The sequence below is a fragment of the Cetorhinus maximus genome, chromosome 17, assembly GCF_964194155.1.
Source record: "Cetorhinus maximus chromosome 17, sCetMax3.hap1.1, whole genome shotgun sequence".
In the NCBI taxonomy this organism is placed as follows: domain Eukaryota; kingdom Metazoa; phylum Chordata; class Chondrichthyes; order Lamniformes; family Cetorhinidae; genus Cetorhinus; species Cetorhinus maximus.
Window position 1 is genome coordinate 28,893,806 of NC_135895.1, and position 22,469 is coordinate 28,916,274.

At 41.9% G+C, this 22,469-nt stretch overlaps 1 protein-coding gene across 10 annotated transcripts in view; it reads left to right on the forward strand.

The window, feature by feature from the left end:
- The window catches only part of st3gal3a (ST3 beta-galactoside alpha-2,3-sialyltransferase 3a), a 681,850-nt gene that overhangs the window by 602,087 nt on the left and 57,294 nt on the right, over positions 1–22,469 (forward strand). For 9 of the 10 annotated variants that reach the window (XM_078560881.1, XM_078560878.1, XM_078560883.1 and 6 more), the window contains one exon: positions 5,868–6,014. The exons of the other annotated variant lie outside the window; for it this stretch is intronic. In XM_078560881.1, the coding sequence (XP_078417007.1) occupies positions 5,868–6,014 (147 nt within the window). The remainder of the gene's footprint in view (positions 1–5,867; positions 6,015–22,469) is intronic. 10 annotated transcript variants of the gene reach the window in all.

A 22,469-nucleotide genomic window follows, 5' to 3' on the forward strand; every position in this document is an offset into this window, starting at 1 on the left:
GGCCCAGTGTGCCTGTGTAGAAAGAAAATGGCACAAAATCCCCGATCAGCTGACCCAGGAGCAGGGCGCCATAAACGAGAAGAATCATAGGCAGGGGACAAGAGAGGTCCCAAAAGAAGAATTCCAGACAAGGGGCAGAGAGAGGTCCCAGTTAAGAAGAAAGAGGGAGGAGCAGAGAAAGAGGCTCCAAGCAGAAAAAGGGCTGCAGTTGGCAGACTTTAAGGGACCCTGGGTAAGCCCTGAAGATCTAAGAAGGCACCAGAAGGTTGGTGACTCCATGCTGCGGTCCGTTGGAGTGAAACCTATGGAGCAGTGGTATTCTGCTCTGTACAGCCAAAGAGCTGAAGTTGTGCTTGTGAGTTGGTGCTGGAGTGCAGACTTAGGAACAGAGTCTCTGAGACGAGATTGAAACCCTGCAAGGTAGGCCGTCGTTGAGGCCATCTGAGTTGGAGCAGCTTTTGGAGAGAATTCCAAGGTGAGATTTTCAAATGATGACTAGAATCCTTAGTGAGAGAGACAGTTTCAATGAGATTGGTTGATTCACAGTGTTTACTGATGTCTGGGTGGGTTGTTGAGAAATCCATGGAATCTGTCTTGTTTGCATCTGCCATTTATTGTGCAGTGTGATGTGTTCGACCATAGTTTGCCTGTTAATACACATGTACCTCATATTTACCCTGAATGCTGAAGTATAAGATAGATATTGTACATTATTTTATCTTTCTGACCTTGTATCGTAAAGGTTATTTTTGTTTGTTCAAGACCCATAGAATTTTACAGCTTTATTCTCTTAGCAGGTATCTTGAATCTCAAATTTTGTCTATTTTAAACAAAAGGCACTGCTCCTAACCATATAGCACCAAGAACTTGGGGGTCTGGTCCAGAATCATAACACTGTTGACGAAGGACCCGTGGGTGCATTTCCATTGGCCACCTGGTCTCAAACCCCCTCCAACTCATCTTCATCTTCAGAAGAGGTGATACGCTCAATGTGGTCATTCATCTCCAGTGCAACTGCCTCCTAGAGCATCAAGTTGTGCTGAGTGCAGCATTCCACCATGAAATGTGAGATTTTTGATGGGGCATATTGGAGAGCTCCCCAGATCTATCCTGGCATCTGAACTTCATTTTCAAAAGACCAGTGACCTGTTTGATGGTTGTCCTTGTAATGGCATGGCAGTAAGCGTCCACTGGCTTGTTGGTGGGGTTCCACACAGGTGTAAGCAGCCGCGTTTTTAGTTCAGACCACTTATCACCTAGCATCCATCCACGAAGACTTTTGATAGGCCTGAAGAGTTGAGGCACATGAGACTGTATTAGAATGTAAGAGTCGTGGACACACCAGAACCTGAATGCTGTTTGCACATACAAGTCTTGTAACAACAGGCATTAACTTATCAACAGTGTTATAATCCTGGACCAGATCCTGTTAATGAAGGCACCTCGCTACTCTGCAGGAGCCTTGGATGGCCACTTGCATGCAGTCAACCATCCATTGTACCTGAGAGAATCCAGTAATTGGCTCCAATCCTACCACCCCCTTGACCTCACTGACCTGATCAGTGTGATATCCAATGTATTGCCTTCCACCTGGTACATGGCATCCATCACCTGATTGATGCAACAATGGGCTGCTGATCGGACAATCCTACATATGTCTCCAGATGATTCCGGAACGAACCGAGATATAAAAGTTGAGCCCCGTGGCCATCACATCCCAGTGGCCTCAACGCCTCTTCCATCATTTCACACAGGTTCTCTACCACCTGTCTTCGCAGACGCCGTCTTCTGAGACACTGCTGTTCCAATATCGCCATGAAGCAAGCCTCTGTTTGTCAACCCTTGCAACTGGGTATCGCCTTCCTGGATCGTTAGCCTCCATTACTGTCCCAATGCACCCTCCTCATCCGAGCCCCGTTGCACCCTAATGCTGCTCTGGCTATTGCAGCTCCACTCTGTAGTTGAGCCGGTCGCTCCCTTTCCCAATCTCTACCTCACTGGAGGAGTCAAACTCAGTGCAGAGGACCAATCCACTGAAATTTGAAGACTTCATAGTCCAATGCCTCTTCACCCCGTAATGCGTCTGCACTCGCAGGGGTGGTCCTAAATGACACCCTCTCATGAATTTCCCTCCAATATAGGTTCACACTCTGCAATTCCTCCAAATATTCAAACCTTTTCTGATCTGAACCTCAGCTTGCCTGGTTGACAATGCAGCTGCCATTTCCAACCAACATTCACAATTGAGCCACTGATGCTCCGTAGAACCCGTACACACCAGGGAAATTTAGAATTCACTTCAAAATCGCTCTCAATTGCCTGCTTAACAGCTTCAATTGCCTGCCCACCGCCATCCTACACACTTTCAATCCTACCGCCTGACTGTCCCTGGAAAATTTGCCTGTTGGCGGGAAGATGTCGGAGTTCTGTTCCAATGTTGTCACCACCATTTTACCAGGACCCCCGCCTCCAAGCCCATTGCCACTGCACCAGTAAAATCCTACCCCCAAGGCTCTGGAAGCTCTGGAGAATTTTAGTTCAGAGAAATTCTAGGTAAGAAGAATGTGTTTTTTAATCAAATGGAATCATAGAATGATATGGCACGGAAGCAGGTCATTCAGCCCATTGTGCCTGTGCCAGCCCTTTGAAGGCTATCCAATTAGTTGCACTCTCCTGTTCCTTCCCCTTGTCACATTAAACATATTGCAGAAAATACAAGCCTTCAGTATTTTTTTAAATCAATAATTTGTGCGGGGTTAAGAGCTGGGAGAAAGTGAAAGCATCCTGCCATGATAGTTGAATCCATGCCAAACTGTGTAATAGATGAACTTAAAGGAACTGAAAGTACATTTCTTTCTAAAATCCTGACAACTAATTATTGCCAATAACACTCACAAGTTCAAAACTTTAAATTAATTCTTTATTTTCTTATTGAAAAATTTATGATCCTCCTCCATGTGCTCCCCACAGCACCTATTCAACTGTGGAGCAGTTAATCTGAGACAGGGCAGAAATATATATTTGGCAACAAGATTTGTCTTGAATATTAATAACACTAAACTTTTGTACATTGTGATATTGACAAAGTACCCACTATTTACTGGAGTTTCTAGTATTTTTCCGTTTTGGATATCATGAATCAAGTGGAATTTTGGTATTCATACAACAGACAACTTTATTTTGCTTTTTACAATTCTAGTTTAATTCTCCTCATATCTCCAGTTTAAGCTGTACGTCATCATTTGACTGGGAGGGCTGGATAACAGACTTCTCCATAGTTTCTGCCATTTCACAATCAGTCATTGAGACAAATGCTTTAATGGAAGAAAGCTGGCCACTTATTTTTACACTTTTCTGCAATTGTGATGAAGAACTCCACTTCGAGGTCAAGGCTTTAATTAACATAAAGCAAAATACTGCAGATGCTGGAAATCTGAAATAAAAACGGAAAATGCTAGTCTGGCAGCATCTGTGGAGAGAGAAACAGAGTTAATGTTTCGCATCCATATGACTCTTCTTCAGAGTTAAAGAGAAGTAGAAATGTGATGGATGTTATACTGTTTGGAACAGGTGGACTAAAATAGAAGGTCAAGTGATGGGTGACAGCTAAGGAGAGATTGACAAAGGTGTCTTGGACGCAAGACAAAGGGAGTGTTAATGGTAATGGCAAAGAGTAAAGAAGGTGCTGATAGTGGCAAAAAGGTAAGATAGCAGAAGGTGTTAATAGCAGAACAAAGATCAGCACTCTGTGAAAGCAAAACATAAAAACAAGTGACAGATGGCCCTGTGTGGGTAGTGGGGTTTCGGGCAAAAAGGATTTTTAAAATGAACAAATAAATAAAAGAATAAAAAATAATTTTTTTTATAAATAAATAAATAACTGAAAATTGGATTAAAAAGGGGGTCAAGATGGAGGAGAAAGTTCATGGTCTGAAGTTGTTGAACTTAGTGTTAAGTCCGCAAGCCCAGAAGGTGAGGTGCTGTTCCTCCAGTTTGTGTTGGGCTTCACTGGAACGTTGCAGCAGGCCAAGGACAGACATATGGACATGAGAGCAGGGTGGTGTGTTGAACTGGCAAGTGACAGGAAGGCTTTAATTAACACCTTGCTGCAAACTGTAAAAACCTAAGTTATACACTACTTAGTCCAATATGTAGCCAATCATAGCTATTATCCACTGCATTGAAGCAATACACCAAAGTTGCTTCATGGGAGGAAGGTCTTTCATCACAGATTTACAGAAGTTTTTCAAGGAAATTACATGTTGTTGACAGCAGGAATTCTGCTAAGGTGATTATATTCAGATTTCAACAAAGCTGCACAAAATATTAGTCAACAAGGCAGTAAGATGTGGAATATGAGTCAGACTCCTGAGTGGATTGAAAATGAGCTAAAACAGAGAAAGATCATGAACAGAGTTTTGCAGGTCGCTAGTGAAGTGGAATAGGCATCACTCCGGGAGCTAATTTTGTTAAGAGTATGTAAAAGATTTGGAGCTAGAGACATGAACAGCACTAGCTGATACCAAGAAAAAAGGGATTTAGATAGGTGTAAATGTAGGCTGATGATATTTAACGTGGATAGACAAGTTAATTAGACAAAGGAATGGTTGGCATATCAACTTAATGGCTTTAAGCTACATGACGCAACACTGGGTGAGACATGGGAGTGTTAGTGTTTTCTTTGTCATACTAAAGCCATCAGCGTAGGATGTAGCAAAAGTAAGGAAAGCTAATCAGGTCTTGGGATGCGATGATGAATCTGTACAAGGAACTGCTGTGGCCACACCTGTGTACAATTCTGGTCACCACAGCTAAAATATACAGATGTTGGGAGCAGTGTAAGAAAAGGCAGCTGATCTGATGAGGCATCTGAGCTTCATAGAGTGGTGTAAGAGCATGGGGTGTTTAGACTGAAAAAGGAAAGGTTCAAAGAGAATTGAAAATTCTTAAATTGTAACTCAAATTGAATCCTAATAATATTTATATTCTAGAACGAGGTGACATGGTTCAAGAGAAAAAGTGCACAAACAGTTTAGATTTAATTAAGTTAAAGTTCTAGAGTTTGCGGCAATCTGAAACAATTCATTTATTTGTTTAAGGATCTTCAAATAATACCTCCACTGACCCTTCTCTTTGTCAGACTAAATAATTCTGGGCTCTTTCACCTCTCTCCTTAGCTCAGATGGTTTAGCAATTTTGTTTCTATTTTCAGAACAGTTCCCAATACCTGGGCTTGTGATCAGAATTGAATATCATAATCGAAGTGTAGCAAGCATGTGGAAAATACTACTCGGAGGCAGTGAGACAGTTGGTATGGAAACATTTATAGAAGTTAATTATTTGAGGGACTGGCTGACTAAGAGGCAGAATTATAATGAAAACAAGAATTATAATTAATAGATGCACTCAGGTTTTTCTGACCTTGTGATTTCCCCATATAGTGGCTTCCCTCAGTTGATGCTGACTGGAAGGCATCAGTAGTGGGTTACTTCCATTGTGTCAGGAAAAAAAAATCAACATGTAAATTAATCCTTAGAGTTGTGACCAACCAGTTCAAACAGCTGATATACTTTCTTGTGCTTGATCAGAGAATGTTGCATAAAACAAAGAAAGGCGAAAAGAATTTGCAAAATTAAGATAAAAAGGGAAAACGATGCCAGTTTTCAGAATCCTACTCTACAGTGATCAAGACAGCAAATTGTCATGTGCAATAGGCAAACTAATGGACAGAACCTAATCAAACAATTTTATTCAGGTTTTCTTCACCATCTAGGCAATTGACATTAAATGGAAATAGGATGCAAAATGCAAAAATGGAGCATTGAAAAATACATGGACAATAGCCATTTTGCTTTCTTTATTTCCAGAGTCCTTCAGATGGTTTCTGGAAGTCTGTTGCTACAGTTGTCCCAAAGGAGCCCAAAGAGATCCGAATTCTGAATCCTTATTTCATCCGCGAAGCAGCTTTCACATTTATTGGCCTTCCAGTAAACAATGGGATGATGGGTCGTGGGGTGAGTAAAAACATCTTGGCTATCTGTGAAACAGATTGGATTTTCCTCTGTGGAATCATGACAAAAATATTTTGCAGTCGTACAAGATATAATCACAGTTCAAGGGCACAGAGAATAAATGTACAACACTGTGCCAGTAAATGGCAGGGTATAGATTTACACTGCCATTTCCACATGCAACAATAGTCTTCAGCTTGCTTGGGCTATGGTGAGAGAAGAGCCACTGAATGATAGACTGGATGATTTTTCCACAAGGAGGGTACCCAGGAGGATGGGTCACTTGAGTTACTCTGATGCACCACCTCTTATAGTGGCAATGGCAGGGGGCATAGAAACATCAAAGGAAACTGCAAAGCATAGTGACATATAAAAAAATAAGCACAACAAACAGGAAAAAAATGCAAACACTAGTTATTTCTGTTGGGAAAGGATGGTACAGTTGTCAGCATAGTATGCAACACTTTAGATAGATCCGCAGGACCAGGCCATAACAATATGCATAAAAACTGCAGTATCCAAACATGTAACTTAGCACAAATAACATAGGTTTATGAAGTACAGATGTTTTAAGCGCATTTTCAACTCCCAACAGATCAAGATGAGAACATTGGTATGATTTACAGTGCCAGTGACATTTCATAACCAGGCAGGCATAAACCTGTTCCTATATCACTCATTACCTTAGATTACAAGGAGAGAAATCAAATGTTTTGGATAATCAGACGATTTGGATATCTACTGTTCAGGTAACTGGAATTTTGCTTATAGGAGGACACCACTGCAGCATTTCTCCCTAAGTATATTAAGGCTATTGTTGTGACTTTTCCAACCTAAGAAGAAAATGTCCAGGTTCTCAGTATGATGACTTTTCCACAAGAGTTGGGGGATAATATAAGAAATAAGAACAGGAGTAGAACTTATGGCCCTTTGAGCCTCCTGTGCCATTTAATAAGACTTGCTGATCCTAGGCCTCAACTCCACTTATGTAAACAAGTAGGCTGTGGTCCCCACCCCTTGGCTGAAAAGTCAGTGGGGAACCTGCCCAGGGGAAGAATGGCTGCCCCGCTGTCCTTTAACAGTCAGTTGGCTGTTAATAGGCTGAATGGGGGAATTTCCACCCTCCAGGGTCAAAAGGTCCGCCTCTGAGAGCTGCCGGCCAATCAGATGGCCAGCAGCTCTGTGGTCCCAGCATGCCAGGCGGGAGTGGTGGCCAATGCTTGCACTACAGGCAGTCCCAAATGGACATCATTGCTGGAGTTGGACACCAAGGCAAGTGGAGGGATTTTGCTGGGAAGGCCACGCACTGGATTTTAGGAACCCCCCCACCACACACACACACACCTTCAAACCCAACAGTGGGGAGCATAAAATCCAGCCCTAAATCCAGTGAGGCAGTCAAAAAAGAAAAGGATTAGTTTTTGATTCAGCAGAGCAGAGATGGGTGCAGCAGGCAAACTGATAAGAAATGAAAAATAATAAACCAAACTTTGTAAAAGCACTTGAATGATGGAACTAGCTAAACCTTATGGTTTTCGTATGTTGAAATTATTCTTTATGAAAGTTGATATTCTGGATCACTGGATCAAGTTATTGTATGTGTTGAGTCTGTCATTGGACTGTTTAATATCTTGATGGATTGGTTTTCTCCCTTTTTAATTGCGTATTTGAAGACAAGATTGGTTCAACATGTATTTAGCATTTCCATTCCTCCAAGTTAAATTGAAACATAACAGCATAAGAATCACAAAATATGAAGTCTGCACTGTTTAGTTTAGTTATTAATCTATAAATGGTACATCAGAGCATTATAAACATTTAAGGACTTGAAATAGGGGCCTGATCCCGTTGTCCTCTGCCCTCTGACCCTGCTTCATCTGAAGACAATGTGTTCTTGACTCCATGGGTAGAATTTGATCCGGCCCACAGGAGCGAGCTGAATGGGGTGGGGGGTGCTATAGAATCGGGTGGTGGAGTGCCCCTCACCTTCACGATTCACTCAGGCAGGGAAGTTTAAGGAAGGCCTTCTTGTCATAGGCAAATTGAGGCTCTTAAATGGCCAATTAAGGGTAGGGGCACCCTCTGCCAGTTGGGGAGATCACCTAATTAAAGCTGGTGGCTTCCCTGCAGGATAGGGGGCCTCCTCTTCGGGCACAGTGGCAGCAGTGTGTACCATCTACAGCATGCATTGCAGGAATACACCAAGCCTCCTTAGACAGCGCCTTCCAAACCCACGACCACCACCACCTAGAAGGACAAGGGCAACAGACACATGGGAACACCACCACCTGAAAGTTCCCTCCAAGCCACTCACCATCCTGACTTGGAAATGTATCGCCATTCCTTCACTGTCGCTGGCTCAAAATCCTGGAACTCCCCCCCCCCGCCCCCTATCAGCACTGTGGATGTTTCTGCACCACGTGAACTGCAGCAGTTCAAGAAGGCAGCTCACCACCACCTTCTCAAGCGCAATTAGGGATGGGCAATAAATGCTGGCCCAGCCAGTGATGCCCATATCCCATAAATGAATTAAAAAAAGAAAACCCTGTGGCCCTAAACTGCAAGGGCTGCCCCAGCAGAAACACCCACCCTGCCCCACTCACCTGCATTCCAGGCCCTGCTCCACCTTGCAGTCCTAGCTATGCAGACCCAACACTGGCTACCATTCCTGTTGGTGCTGCTGGGTCTGAAGAGCTGCCACCCCTCCGTTTGACCAGCAGATCTTAGGAGGCACTGGATCTCTGCCCTTATAGGGATGGGAGTCTTTATGTAAGGCAGTTAATTACCTGATGGGCACAGATTTCCATCAGGGCCCCCAGCTTTCCAGGCTGACGTTAGGGCCACCACCACTGACATTAATTTCAGCCCTATGGGTAGAATCTTTAGCTCGGCAAGCGGGGACGGGGCCCGCTCGCCGAGGCATAAAATGACGCGGGTGACGTCGGGTGTGCGTCCTGACGTCACTGCACGTCATTTAGATTTTCACTTTGGCCCACCGCACTGTCAAAGGCCTATTAAGGCCATTTAAAAAGCCACTTAAGCAATTACCTGAGCTGCCCGTCCAGGATGAGGTTTCATGAATGATTTTAAATTTTCACAAAAATTTTTATTAAAATTAATGCACGTGTCTAAGCTCATGTGACAGTTTCACATGAGGCAACATGTCATAAAAATGTTTTCACCACTTTATTTAACTGTTTAAACTTAAAACTTATCTCCCTGAGGCACCTCTGTTCAGGCAACCCCCCACCCGCCTGCACAGGGAACACACAGCGCTTCCGAGTGCACATCACGTTGGGCGGGCCCTAATTGGCCCGCCCACGTGAAATGGTGGTGCCCAGCCGATTGGGGGCGCCAATCGGCTGCGCACCCGCCCCCACACAACCTCTCCGATGGGGAGAAAATTCTCCCCTACGTGTATAAGCACACAGATTGGCTAGTATAGATAGAAGGAAAGAACTTGCGTCATCGGGAGATTTCAAATTATTTCAAAGCCAATTAATTAGGGTTAAAGTGTAGTTATTTGATTATGAGTAAGACTTGTAAAAACATGTCTGCAGGGAAAAGCTATTTCTTCATGGTGAGAAATAATGATGGGGGTTATAAATTTGAAATCACTATTAAGGGAACATGAAAAGTTTAAACAATAATTATTTACACAGCAAGTTGTTGGATTGTGGAATGCTTTTCCACAAGATATAGTCGGATTGCATATTTTAAGGGAAAATTTGATAAATATTTGAAGTAGAGGGGGAAGGCAATTAGGAGATAGTGGGACAGTGGGATTAGTTTAAAAACTAGCAAAAATAATAACAACAATTCACAATTATACAGCACCTTTAATGTAATAAAACTTTCCAAGGCCCTTTACGGGGCAGAGGCAAGTAAGGAAATATTAGACCTAATGACTACAAGCTTGAACAAAAAGGCAGGGAACATATTTAATGAGGAAAGAGATTTGGAGAGGAGAAGAGATATGGGAAGGTAATGAAGGTAATTCCAAAATTTACGACCTAGGCAACTGAAAATATGGTTGCCATTGATGGAGCAATTAAATTTGGGAATGCTCCAGGAGGCAGAATTGGTAGAGCATAGAGAACTGGGGGGAGGGTGGTTTTTAGGGCTGAAGGAGATTACAGAGATGGGAGGAGAGAGGGATTTGAAAACAAGGGTGAGAGTTTTAAAATCAAGGTTTTGCTTGACAGGGAGCCAATCTGGATAAACAGGGGAGATGGGTTTTACGCAACTTTGTGTGAGTTAAGAGACAGGCAGGAGAGTTTTGAATGATCTCAAGTTAGTAGAGGATAGAAAATGGGAGGCCAGCCAAGACTGCATTGAAATAACCAAGGTTGGAGTTAACAAAGGCCGGACGTGGATTCCAGCTTTAGATAAGCTGAGGCGAGTCGGGCGATGCGACGGAGGTTTTAGTAATGGCATGGATGTGCAGTAAGAAGCTCATCACGCGGTCATATATAACACCAAGGTTGTGTACAATATGGTTCAGCCTCTGACAGTTGCCAGGGAGAGGGATGAATTTGGTGACAAGAAAAAGGAGTTTGCAGTTGGGACTCAAGGCCGTGGTTTCTGTCTTCCCAATATTTAATTGGTGGAAATTTCTGCTCATCTGATCCTGGACGTTGGACAAGCAGTCCAGTGGAAGGGACAAGAGAGGTGGAAGAGAGATAGATCTGGGTCAGCATTCATGAATAAGTCGGCACAGAAAGAACAGACTGAATTTTCTCCGTCTGTGCTGTAAATCTCCATGGGCAGAATTTTGCCCCACCCAATCTCTGGCGGGCGGGGAGCCGATCCCCGCCGGAGAAGTGGGCCCTGCTGCCATTTTACGTGGGCAGGCCAATTAAGGTCTGCCCAGCGTAACGTCCGGCGGGAAGCGCTATGCACTTCCTGTGCGGGCGGGGGGGGGGAGGGAATTCCCCAAAAACGAGAGTACGCTCTTTCGCGTATGCGCACGAAAGAGCGCACATCTTCCTGAGGCTAAGTGCTGCCTCAGGGAGATCGCTGACACTTTTAAAAACATTAAAAATAGGGGAAAAAAAATCCTTAACATGTCCCCCTCATGTGACAATGTCACATGAGATGGGACATGTTCATAAATTACACTAAAACTTCATTAAACTGTTTAAATCCCTACATGAAACCTCATCCCGCCAGTGGATGAGGTTTCATGTTTTTTCTATTGCCCGCCGGGGCTCCTTAAGATTGGACAGGCAGGTCCTTTATTTGTTTCAATGGTCAGCGGGCGCACAACTGATTTGGCTGTGTCACCGCCTTCCTGAAAATTTAAATGGGGCAGGACCCGACGTCATCCCGCGTCATTTTATGTGTCGGCAAGCGGACCCCGCTCCCTGCTCGCCGACAGCAAAATTCAGCCCCATGGTTTTAAGGGTGTCCTATAATATAGTTTCATCTCAGGGTACAGAATTATGTAGAATTGCAAGTGGTTTAACTTTGTTCAAGAAAATTTTAAAACTCATAAATTTTACTCTTTACCACATTCCTTTTGCTAATACTGAACACCAGCATGTTTTCATGTTTTAAGGATCTTTTCTACAGTGCCTCCAGTTATATTCTCATATTGTCTTTTAAAGTGACTAAAAAGATTTTGCAACTCTCTCACTCCTCTGACTCCTGCACTCTTCTGCTTCACTCTATTAAAGAATTAGCTAACACAGTAATTTATTCCTGTCTTTTTTGTTTCAGTTCACATTCTGTGTACGTAGTTTGATGTTGAAAAGCACCAAAATTAAACTAATTAGTGTGTTTGCATTGTTGATATCATGTGCAGAATTGGAGAACATTTAGATTATTTTCTGATGGTAAAGATGGCCAATACAAGAACACCCAGTTTAACTGGTACAATCAGGCCTTTATTTTGGTTTGATTTTGGGTAAATTTATCTTGGTTTGGTGTTGGACTGCATTATTTTAACTTTAATTTGATTCTCAAATTGGAATGAATTAAATTAGATTAATTTGGTTTTTAGATTGATTTGTTTGGATTTAAGTTCAACTGGCATGATTTGAGTTTATCTTTGGATTGGATCAAATTGGTTTGATTTTCCTTCGTTTATTTTTGAGTTAAAGTAGGTTGTATTGGTTGAACTTGGGTCGTCAGATTTATTACTTTACTTTACAACAAACTTAGAAAAATATGAAATTGAGGGTCAACATATTAATCAAAGAGCTAACGGTGTTCACTTGAAGTAAATATCTCCATTCCAACTGCTACAATTAGATAAATTGAAGGTTGACAGATTTTGATTCCTGCCAACCCTGACATTTGAACTCAAGATCCAATACTTTAATTTTCCCTAGCCCAGACTGCACAATGGAGCACTGCATCATAGCAGTGAGTCTCTGTTTTAGAATTGGAAGCAGTAGGAAAACTGACAGCATTGTCATGATAACTTTTAGTGGCACTGATAGTGGTTCTGGAGACATTGGTGACTTTGATTATTTTCTCTGCTGAAGAAAGCATTGGGGAATGTGAAAAGAGAGATAATTTAGACAAAATATTAGTGAGAAGATGTTTCCAGATGACCACATCTCAGAAGATACATCAAATGCAATTTATCTAGCTGATACTGCGGATTTTATCTGAGGAGAGCTGGGCGATGTTCATGATGGCAGACCATCAAATATGCCCAGTTCTCCTGCTTGAAGTTCTTCCAGTCTGCAATTTTGTGGCAGAAGAGTTTAGCTGACAGAAGTTTCAAGTTCACATTATTGTACTTCTATAAAGTGCCATGACTCTAGCAATGCAAGGCCCCATTAATCATTCCTATGCTAACAATGTAAGAACGAAATTGCATCCTGTAAGTCTTTACTGAATGATGCAAGAGAAATAAGAATCTAAAATTGCATGAAGTTCAGAGGGTTAATCTTAACCTCTTCTGTGTTTAATTAAACATATGGAAGTAATGGAACAACTAAGATTTTAGAGGGGGGAAAGAACATTGGCCTTTTGATTTACTGAGTGTCAAAATACCAATGTCCTCAAGAATATGATGGTAGAATTCCTGAAGGTAAGTTGATTTGATTATTTGCTGACCCAAGACCTTGGTAGCATAATCCAAAATTCAAGTTTTAACAGTATTATTTCACAGAAGTAATTTTTAATAAAGTAACATTTAAAAATGTTCATTCCTTTTTTGGACAACAAATTTTCAAATTGTTGCTGATCATATTCTTAATAGAATTTTCAATCCAATTTTAAATTGCCTTGAATCACAGTGCAATTTTCAGCTCTCCACTATCACATTGCTCCCTGTATTTCACTTCTTCGTAAACAGAATAATACCAGAATTCTGTTTTCAAATGAAGAAAAGGCAACTAAATATTTATTTAAACAATCCTTCTCCAGGGGTCAAACTTATGCTTAATCCCACAAATTAAGAATAGACCAGTTCTTCAAGGGAGCCAATGAGAAGTCAATTTTCTCCAGCATGTTTAAATAGGCATGTAACGTTACAAGTCTGTTTGGGTCCTAGTTTTGTGTTTACTGAGGAAAAGGTTATTTGAAAGTTACTTACCTCAAGCCCCCCCTCCCTTTCCCTTAGTTGTTTTACATGATGCACCACTCCTCAGATAAAAATGTGCAGGGTGCCTTTGTTCAAGTCCTCACAATAGTAATATTGAGCAGCTACATGGATATCCCCTGCCTCATGTTGGGGAAGCATTTGGCCTTTGTTTGCTGGTGCCTCCTGATGATACTGCTGAGATTAGAGGCCCTCAGCAGAGGGAAAAGCAAAGAAAGGCTTGTATCCCATCACATGGTTGTGCTGCCATTGTATGACTGTATTCTGTAGAAGGAAATTGAACAAATATGCAGAAATTTCAGATTTTGAAAGAAGAAATTAAACTATCTTTTTTCTTATTGGTTGACATTTGTTTCAGATAGAAGGACCCTTTTTGATGTAATCAATCTTATGCATCACTTACTTGTACTGTACGATGGTTCTTTAGTTAGTGACCTTAAATCTGTGTCCTCTGGTTATTGGCCCTTCAGCCATTGGAAACAGTTTATCTTTACTCACTTGATCTAAACTTTTCATGAGTTTAAACACCTCTAATCTTCTCTAAGTCTTCTCAGCTCTGAGGAGGACAACTGCAGTTTCTCCAGTCTATCAGTGTAATTGTAATCTCTCATCCCTGGAATCATTCCAGTGCATCTCTTCTGTTCCCTCTCTAAAGCTTTCATATCCTTCCTAAAGTGCAGTGCCCAGAATTGAACACAATGCTTCAGCTGTAACTAAACTTGTATTTTATATAGATTTAGTGTTAACCGCCTGACTTTTGTACACTATGGCCTCATTTTAGCTCCATGTAAGCAAATGGGTTTTGAGTGAGTTAATATTGGAACCAAAGCGTCCATTTATAAAGCCTTGGATTGCATATGTTTTATTAACTGCTTTATTAATCTGTCCTATCATTCTCAAAGATTTGTGCACTTAACACTCCAGGTCTTTCTGTTCTTGTCCACCCAAACCCCTTTTTTAAAGTTGTTCTCTTTAGCTTGTATTATCTCTCTCACATCACACTTTTTTATGTCAAATTTCGTCAGCCATGTGCGTACCCATTTTACTAACCTAGCTATGTCCTGCTGCAATGTATTATTATCTTCCTCAATGTTTACTGCACATCTAAGTTTCAAACCATCTGCAAGTTTTGAAATTGTGTCCTGTACCCCCAAGTCCAAGTCATGAATGATTTGGTACACCAAAAGCAACAGTGCTCCTAATATTGAACTCTGGGTAATACCACAGTATAGCTCCTTCCAGTCTGAAAAACAGCCATTCACAACAACTCTCTTAGTGGGGGATGGGTATAAGAAAGATATCTACAATACTTGGTACTTTTCCATTTTTTATTAGATGTTGAATATCACTCACCCTGACTGGCATGTGTCCTGTAGATACTTTCTCAATGTGGTGTTTGGATCAAAACATGGATATGCTTCATCTTGTTGCCAGGAAGAAAGGTTTTGCTAGTCTGTGGAGTTCAGGAAATGATCGATGTCCTGAGAGTGAGCAAGAGAGTGGATCTGACTGAATCATAAGGCTGACGATGGCCTTTGTGCTATTGCAGCCCTATATCCAGTACCGTTGGATTTGAGGGCATGAATAGATGGCATGCAAAAACAGTGCCTCAAGCCTTTCCAGCAATAGTTCATTAGGGAAGAGTGGAATTTGTGATCTGTGGTGTCTTTTGTATATGATTTTATACTGACCCTTACTTTGCAGCATAAGCCTGTGCAATCCCAGTGTTTTACTCCCAGCCTCCCTGTATGTTTCTGTGGAGTTTATTTTTTTAAATTCATTTACGGGATGTAGGCTTCACTGGCTGGGCCAGCATTTATTATCCATCCCTAGTTGCCCTTGAGAAGGTGGTGCTGAGCTGCCTTCTTGAACCGCTGCAGTCCATGTAGTGCAGGTACACCCACAGTGCTGTTGGGAAGGGAGTTCCAGGATTTTGACCCAGTGACAGTGAAGGGACGGCGATGTATTTCCAAGTCAGGATGGTGAATGACTGGGAGGGGAACTTCCAGGTGGTGCTGTTCCCATCTATCAGCTGCCCTTGTCCTTCCAGATGGTGGTGGTCATGGGTTTGGAAGCTGCTGTCTAAGGAGCCTCGGTGAATTCCTGAAGTGCATCTTGTAGATGGTGCACACTGCTGCTACTGTGCGTCGGTGGTAGAGGGAGTGAATGTTTGTGGTTATAGTGCCAATCAAGTGTGCAGCTTTGTGCTGGACGGTGTCAAGCTTCTTGAGTGTTGTGAGAGCTGCACTCATCCTGGCAATTGGGGAATATTCCATCACACTCCTGACTTGTGCCTTGTAGATGGTGAAGAGGCTTTGGGGAGTCAGGAGGTGAGTTACTCATCGCAGGATTCCTAGCCTCTGACCTGCTCGTGTAGCCACAGTATTTATATGGCTAGTCCAGTTCAGTTTCTGGTCAGTGGTAAACCCCCTGTCCCCCAAGGATTTTTATAGTGGGGAAATTCAGTGATGATCATGCCATTGAATGTCAAGGCTTAGATTCTCTCTTGTTGGAGATGGTCATAACCTGGCACTTGTGTGACGCAAATGTTACTTGCCACTTGTCAGCCCAAGCCTGGATATTGCCCAGGTCTTGCTGCATTTGGACATGGACTGCTTCAGTATCTGAGCAGTCGCAAATGGTGCTGAACATTGTGCAATCATTAGCGAACATCCCACTTCTGACCTTATGATGGAAGGAAGGTCATTGATGAAGCAGCTGAAGATGGTTGGGCCAAGGATAGTACCCTGAGGAACTCCTGCAGTGATGTCCTGAAGCTGAGATGACTGACCTCCAGCAACCACAACCATCTTCCTTTGTGCTCGGCATGACTCCAGCCAGTAGAGAGGTTTCCCCCTAATTCCCATTGACTCCAGCATTGCTAGGGCTCCTTGATGCCACACTCGGTCAATTGCTGCTTTATGTCAAGGGCAGTCACTCTCACCTCACCTCAGGAGTTCAGCTCCTTTGTCCATGTTTGAACCAAGGCCGCAATGAGGTCAGGAGCTGAGTGGCCCTGGTGGAACCCAAACTGGGTGTCAGTGAGCAGGTTATTGCTATGCAAGTGCCGCTTGATAGCACTGTTGATGTCCCCTTCTATTACTTTATTGCTGATCAAGGGTACTTTACTGCTGATGTGGTGATAATCAGCTGGGTTGGATTTGTCCTGCTTTTTGTGGACAGGACATACCTGGGCAATTTTCCACATAGCTGGTTGATGCCAGTGTTGTAGCTGTATTGGAGCAGCTTGGCTAGAGGTGCAGGAAGTCCTAGAGCACAAGTCTTCAGTACTGTTGCCGGAATATTGTCAGGGCCCATAGCCTTTGCAGTATCCAGTGCCTTCAGCTATTTCTTGATATCAAGTGGAGTGAATCGAATTGGCTGAAGACTGGCACCTGTGATGCTGGGGACCTCCGGAGGAGGCTGAGATGCACCATCCACTTGGCACTTCTAACTGATGATTGGAGAAAAATGCTTCAGCTTTATCTTTTGCACTGCTGTGCTGGGCTCCCCTATCATTGAGGATGGGGATATTTGTGGAGGTTCCTCCTCCAGTGAGTTGTTTAATTGTCCACCACTGTTCACGACAGTATTCAGGTAACTGTGCTGCATAATGCAGAGATGTATTTGTGAATATTTTCAGAATTAAGATGTCCTTCTGGTGGCCCTCACTGAGATTTAGAGTATTTCTGGGTCTAGATCAAAAACTGCATATGAGATGTACAGAGAAGTAAATCATCTTTATTGATTTCTGAGTTGACTTCGTCATTTGCTTTTGTTATGAATGGCATAGCTTTACTTGCTTACTGCCACCGCAAGATATATCACAGATCCTTTCTAGGCTTGTTGTTTTGCTCATTTAATTTTGCCCTGGTGTTTCCACATCAGTGAGCATCATATTTTTATATCATCTCTGGGCAGAATTCATGCCCTTTTAACACTGGCTGACCATCTGCCTCTTGTGATTGGTTTTTAGTTACTTAATTCTATGTTTGGTTCTGACACGTTTTACAGCTCTGAAGTGGATGGTTTGTGATGGCTATAGGTTCCATATAGTAAATTTTGATTTTTTGGCAAAAGGCGTATGACAAGTGAAAAGAAAGAAAAAAGAACTTGCATTTATATAGTTTCTTTCAAGGACTTAGGATGTCCCAAAACACTTAACAGCCATTTAAGTACTTTGTCAGAAAACATTGCTGTTTGTTGGATTTGGAAGCCATGAGAAAAATAACCAGGTAATCCTTTTTAACTTTACTCTTTGAGAGCAAAATGTTGACTCAGACATCAGGAGAATTACCCCACTCTTCTTCACCATGGGATTTTTTGGACCCGCCTGGGAGGGCATGCGAAGTCTTGTTTGAAATCTCATCTGACGATGCAGTACTGCCTCAGTACTATGTTGAAGTGTCTTCATGTGCTGAAGTCTTGAGTGGGGCTCTTACCCATGACTTCCGCACTCAGAGTCAGGTGTGCTACCACTGAACTTAGACTGACACTTTCCATTTAAAATTTTATTTTATTTGTTTATTTATTTTGCAAGATATTTTGAGTGGTTGAATCTTTTTTTATTTATGACTATCTGTTTTATATCTGCAAGAACACAAAATCAAGAACAGCACGGATAGGGTTAATCCAAAGAAGGAAAATCCTAGAAATGCACCAGTTGTTGATTATGGAGGGAGTTGTTGCTAAAATCATAAATTTCACAGAATTGTTACAGTACAGAAGGAGGCTATTCAACCCATTGTATCTGCACCAGCTCTCCAAATGAGCAACTTACCTAGTGCCATTTCCCTGCCTTCTCCCCATAATCCTGCACATTCTTCCTTTTCAGATAACAGGATAATTCCCTATTGAATGCCTTGATTGAACCTACCTCCACCACACCTCAGGCAGTACATTCCAGATATTAACAATACGCTGCATGTAAAAGCTTTTCCTCATGTCGCTTTTGCCGATTACTTTAAATCTGTTCTCGATCCTTTCACAAGTGGGAACAGTTTCTCCCCATCTATCCTGTCCAAACCACTCAAGATCTTGAATACCTCGATCAAATCTCCTTTCAGCCTTCTCCTCTCCAAGGAAAACAGTCCCAACTTCTCCATTCTATCTTCGTAATTGAAGTTACTTATTCCTGAAACCATTTTTGTGAATATTTTCTGCACCCTCTCCAAAGCCTTCGAATCTTTCCTAAAGTGTGGCTCCCAAAGCTGGATGCAATGCCCCAGCTGAGGCTGAACTAGTGTCTTATACAGGTTCAACATAACCTCATAGCTTTTGAGCCTAGGATACTGTGTGTTTTATTAACCACTCGCTGAACCTGTCCTGCCACTTTCAATAACCTATGCACATATACACCCAGGTCCTTCTGCTCCTGCACCTCCTTTAGAGTTGTACCTTTTATTTCATATTATCTCTGTGTTCTTCCTACCAAAATGAATCACTTCACACTTTTCTGCATTGAACTTCATCTGCCACTTGTTCATCTTCCATCAATTTGTCTGTATCCTTTTGAAGTTCTACACTATCCTCCTCACAGTTCACAATGCTTCCAAGTTTCATATCATATGCAAATTTTGAAATTGTGCCCTGTACACCAAGATCTAGGCCTTTTAAATTAGAAAGAGCAAAGGTCCCAACACTGACCCCTGGGGAACACCACTACAAACCTTCCTCCTGGCCTAAAACATCCATTAACCACTACTCTCTGTTTCCTGACACTCAGTCAATTTTGTATCCATGTTACTACTGTCCCTTTTATTCCATGACCTATAACTTTGTTGTGTGGCGCTTTATCAAATGCCTTTTGGACGTCCATGTACACCACATCAACAGCATTGCCCTATCAACATTCTCTATTGCCAGTTCAAAAACCTCCAGCAAGTTAGTTGAACACAATTTTCCCTTAACAAATCTGTGCTTTTAATTAACACACATTTGTCCATATGACTACAGGTATTAATTTTGTCCCGAGTGATTGGTTCTAGAAGTTTTCCCATCATTGAAGTTAAACTGACTGACCTGTAGTTGCCGGCTTATCTTTACACCCTTTTTTGAACAAGGGTATAACATTTGCAATTCTCCAGTCCTCTGGCACCACCCTTGTCAAAGGAAGACTTTAAACAGCAAACAATAGGAGTTCTGCAGTAACAGCAAGCACTGCTCCTTAATAGAAATGTTTTTGCAGAAGGAATGGTACAGATTAGTTAATATTGCTTAAGTGTTAACTTTTGATTCTCACTGTTCAAAAAAAATCACCACCTAGCCCAATAAAGCACTCTGATAATTGCAAGAGTGCCAATACTACTTAGTTATCACCATTCCTGCCATCATTTCCAAAAAAAGAGCTTCCTAATTTAAAAGGAGGAATTGTAGCAACTCACGTCTTTGCCCAGTTCTTTGCTTGCAGACTGTAATTTCCAAAAGTGGACCAAGGCCTAGATTGTCCTAATTTTTTACCCATTTTCAGGCTGGTCTCATTGTTTACATCTTTAAACAATCAGCACAAGGCACAATAGTATTTTCCTAAGGGGCGAGGAGCAATATGATGAGGAGATGCAGTGCAATATGGTCAAGCTTATCAGGGAACATTGGAGATCTCTGGCTTCTACCTAGAGGTACCCATGTCTCTTTATTTACAGACCACAGTGGAGATATCAACCTCGTCAATTAGCAGAGTTAATAAGGCTGAGATTCTCTTGTGGGAAATATAGAGAAGTTGTGCCAGTTGCATGCTATAAGCTTAGATACCACCTCCAACAGAGGAACCATAATGCCAGTAACAGTCACAGTGGCTCTCAACTTCCCTGTCACTGGTCCCTTTAAATGACACTCAGGTTCTATGCCCCAGCTTCGCTTCTGGAGAATGTATGTAACATCAGCTAATTTACATTCACCTGAAAGGTTAATGCATCATTTCAAGTACAGCACATCTAACGGTGCAACACTCCCTCAGTGCTGCATTTGAGTATCAGCCTAAATACTCTCACGTGTTTACATCCCTGGGATGGGCCTGAAGCTATGGCCAGAAACAAGAGTGTTACCCACTTATGTGATGCCCACCACAATAGACTAACCCACTGACTTTTGCTATCTGACCAATGACCAGAACTCATGGAACCATACGCCAGTAAGGTTTAACACTGTCAGAAAATGAAGTGAAGAAAAGGCAGCTGCTGAACAAAAAAAAAAATACATAGAATTACATAGAGATTTTTAAAATTATGGAGACATTCAATAGGATAGAGGTGGTAAAGATGTTTCCATTTGTGGGGAGTCCAAAATTAGGGATCATAATGGTATGGTCCTCCTTCAGCTCTTGAGAAATATGAGGAGGAGTGACATTTGTTCTTTGATCTAAGCAGCACTGGAGAACATTAGCGCTCTCACATAGCATATCTCAGAATATGATTCTGCAGTTTGACTCCTTGTACTCCTCTGGTAATTTTTGAGTCCTTTCAGGTAGTGGGGATTTTTAAAGTAACCATCATCAGTTTCTAGTTTTAGACATTGAAGGAGTATAGACAACAGATGTGAAGGAAAATTCGAGGCAATTATGATAACGCACTTGTCCTTGAGGTCAGTTATGTAGCAGCATTGTAGAAAGCATTTTATCAGATGAACTGCTATTGCTCTCAGGGGGGATGTGGTGTGCCCTGCAAGGACTTGAAACAGGTAATAAAGGAATTGAAATAAAAGGTTAACGAAAACACATCTTTAGTTTATAATGAAACAAATGCTGAAGGCACCAACTAAGTTACAATGTCCCCGTAGCATTCTTAGAACATCAAAGAAGTTATTGTAATATGGTACCTCACATCCACGCTAACAGGTTAACAGAGATTGATTTCACCTGTGGTTTATGCTGTAAAGAAATATGGACAAATTGTTGTTCACCTTGAGTCATGATGGGTCAAGCTGACTGGTCCTAGGATCAACATTGATGTGAAATTGGATTTGGTGAGTTCCTGCTTTCTAAACTGCAAGAGATGAACAACTCCAAATACTAGAGCTTTAGGCCGTTCTGCTCATTGGCGTGTTCTAATCCCATCAAGTCTCTAATGCTTGTCACAGCCGTTGAGTACACATCTCTTGTTACAGCTGAAGGTTAGCTGCCAATCGTGTTTTGACTGGGAATGATTTAGGTTTTCAGTTTAAAAAGATAAATAAATTAGCTAAACCACTCAATTCTAATCTTGTTTCTATGGTAACTCTATCTTTGATTATATCTTGAGGCTTGGCAGTCCAAGAAATCCTTCCTGTCCTGGAGAATTGGATGACAGGAGCTCAAGGTACATGTTATCAGTGCGTTGTCAGACACATCAGTATGCATTAATGCATTACTGCATGGAACAAAATGATAAGACATCAATGGAGTGAGATTATTAAAAGATAGCATATCAAACTCTGCTTTATCATTCATGCAGCCACAAGAGGTTCAGTTATAAGTGGTTCTGTCTGACGCTGAGTGTTTCAGAATTGAATAGAAGAATACTAAACATATGTTTATGATCAGGTAACAAGGTTGTTGATTTCCAGTAAGATTGGTTTGATTCTTTTGTTTTCCTGCTCTCCTCACACCCCAAGGTTTTTTTTAGCTACAAAGGGGAGAAACTATGACCCTAAAATAAAATAAAGAATATAACAGCACAATGAATATTAGAATATTAAGCCTGTGAGGGAACTACTTTTAAACAGATATAGTGGGGTTAAATTGGGTCATGGAGTGTTAATGTTTAGGTACTACATGACCTCCTAAAGTTTCAAATGGCAGGAACGAAGCTGACTGGAAGCGTGCTGTTGACCCAATTGGGTAAAGACAACAAGAGGTATCTTTTACCCACACCTGAAGCAAGCATTAGGCAAATATACATTCCTAGTGCTGACATCCCTCAACTTGA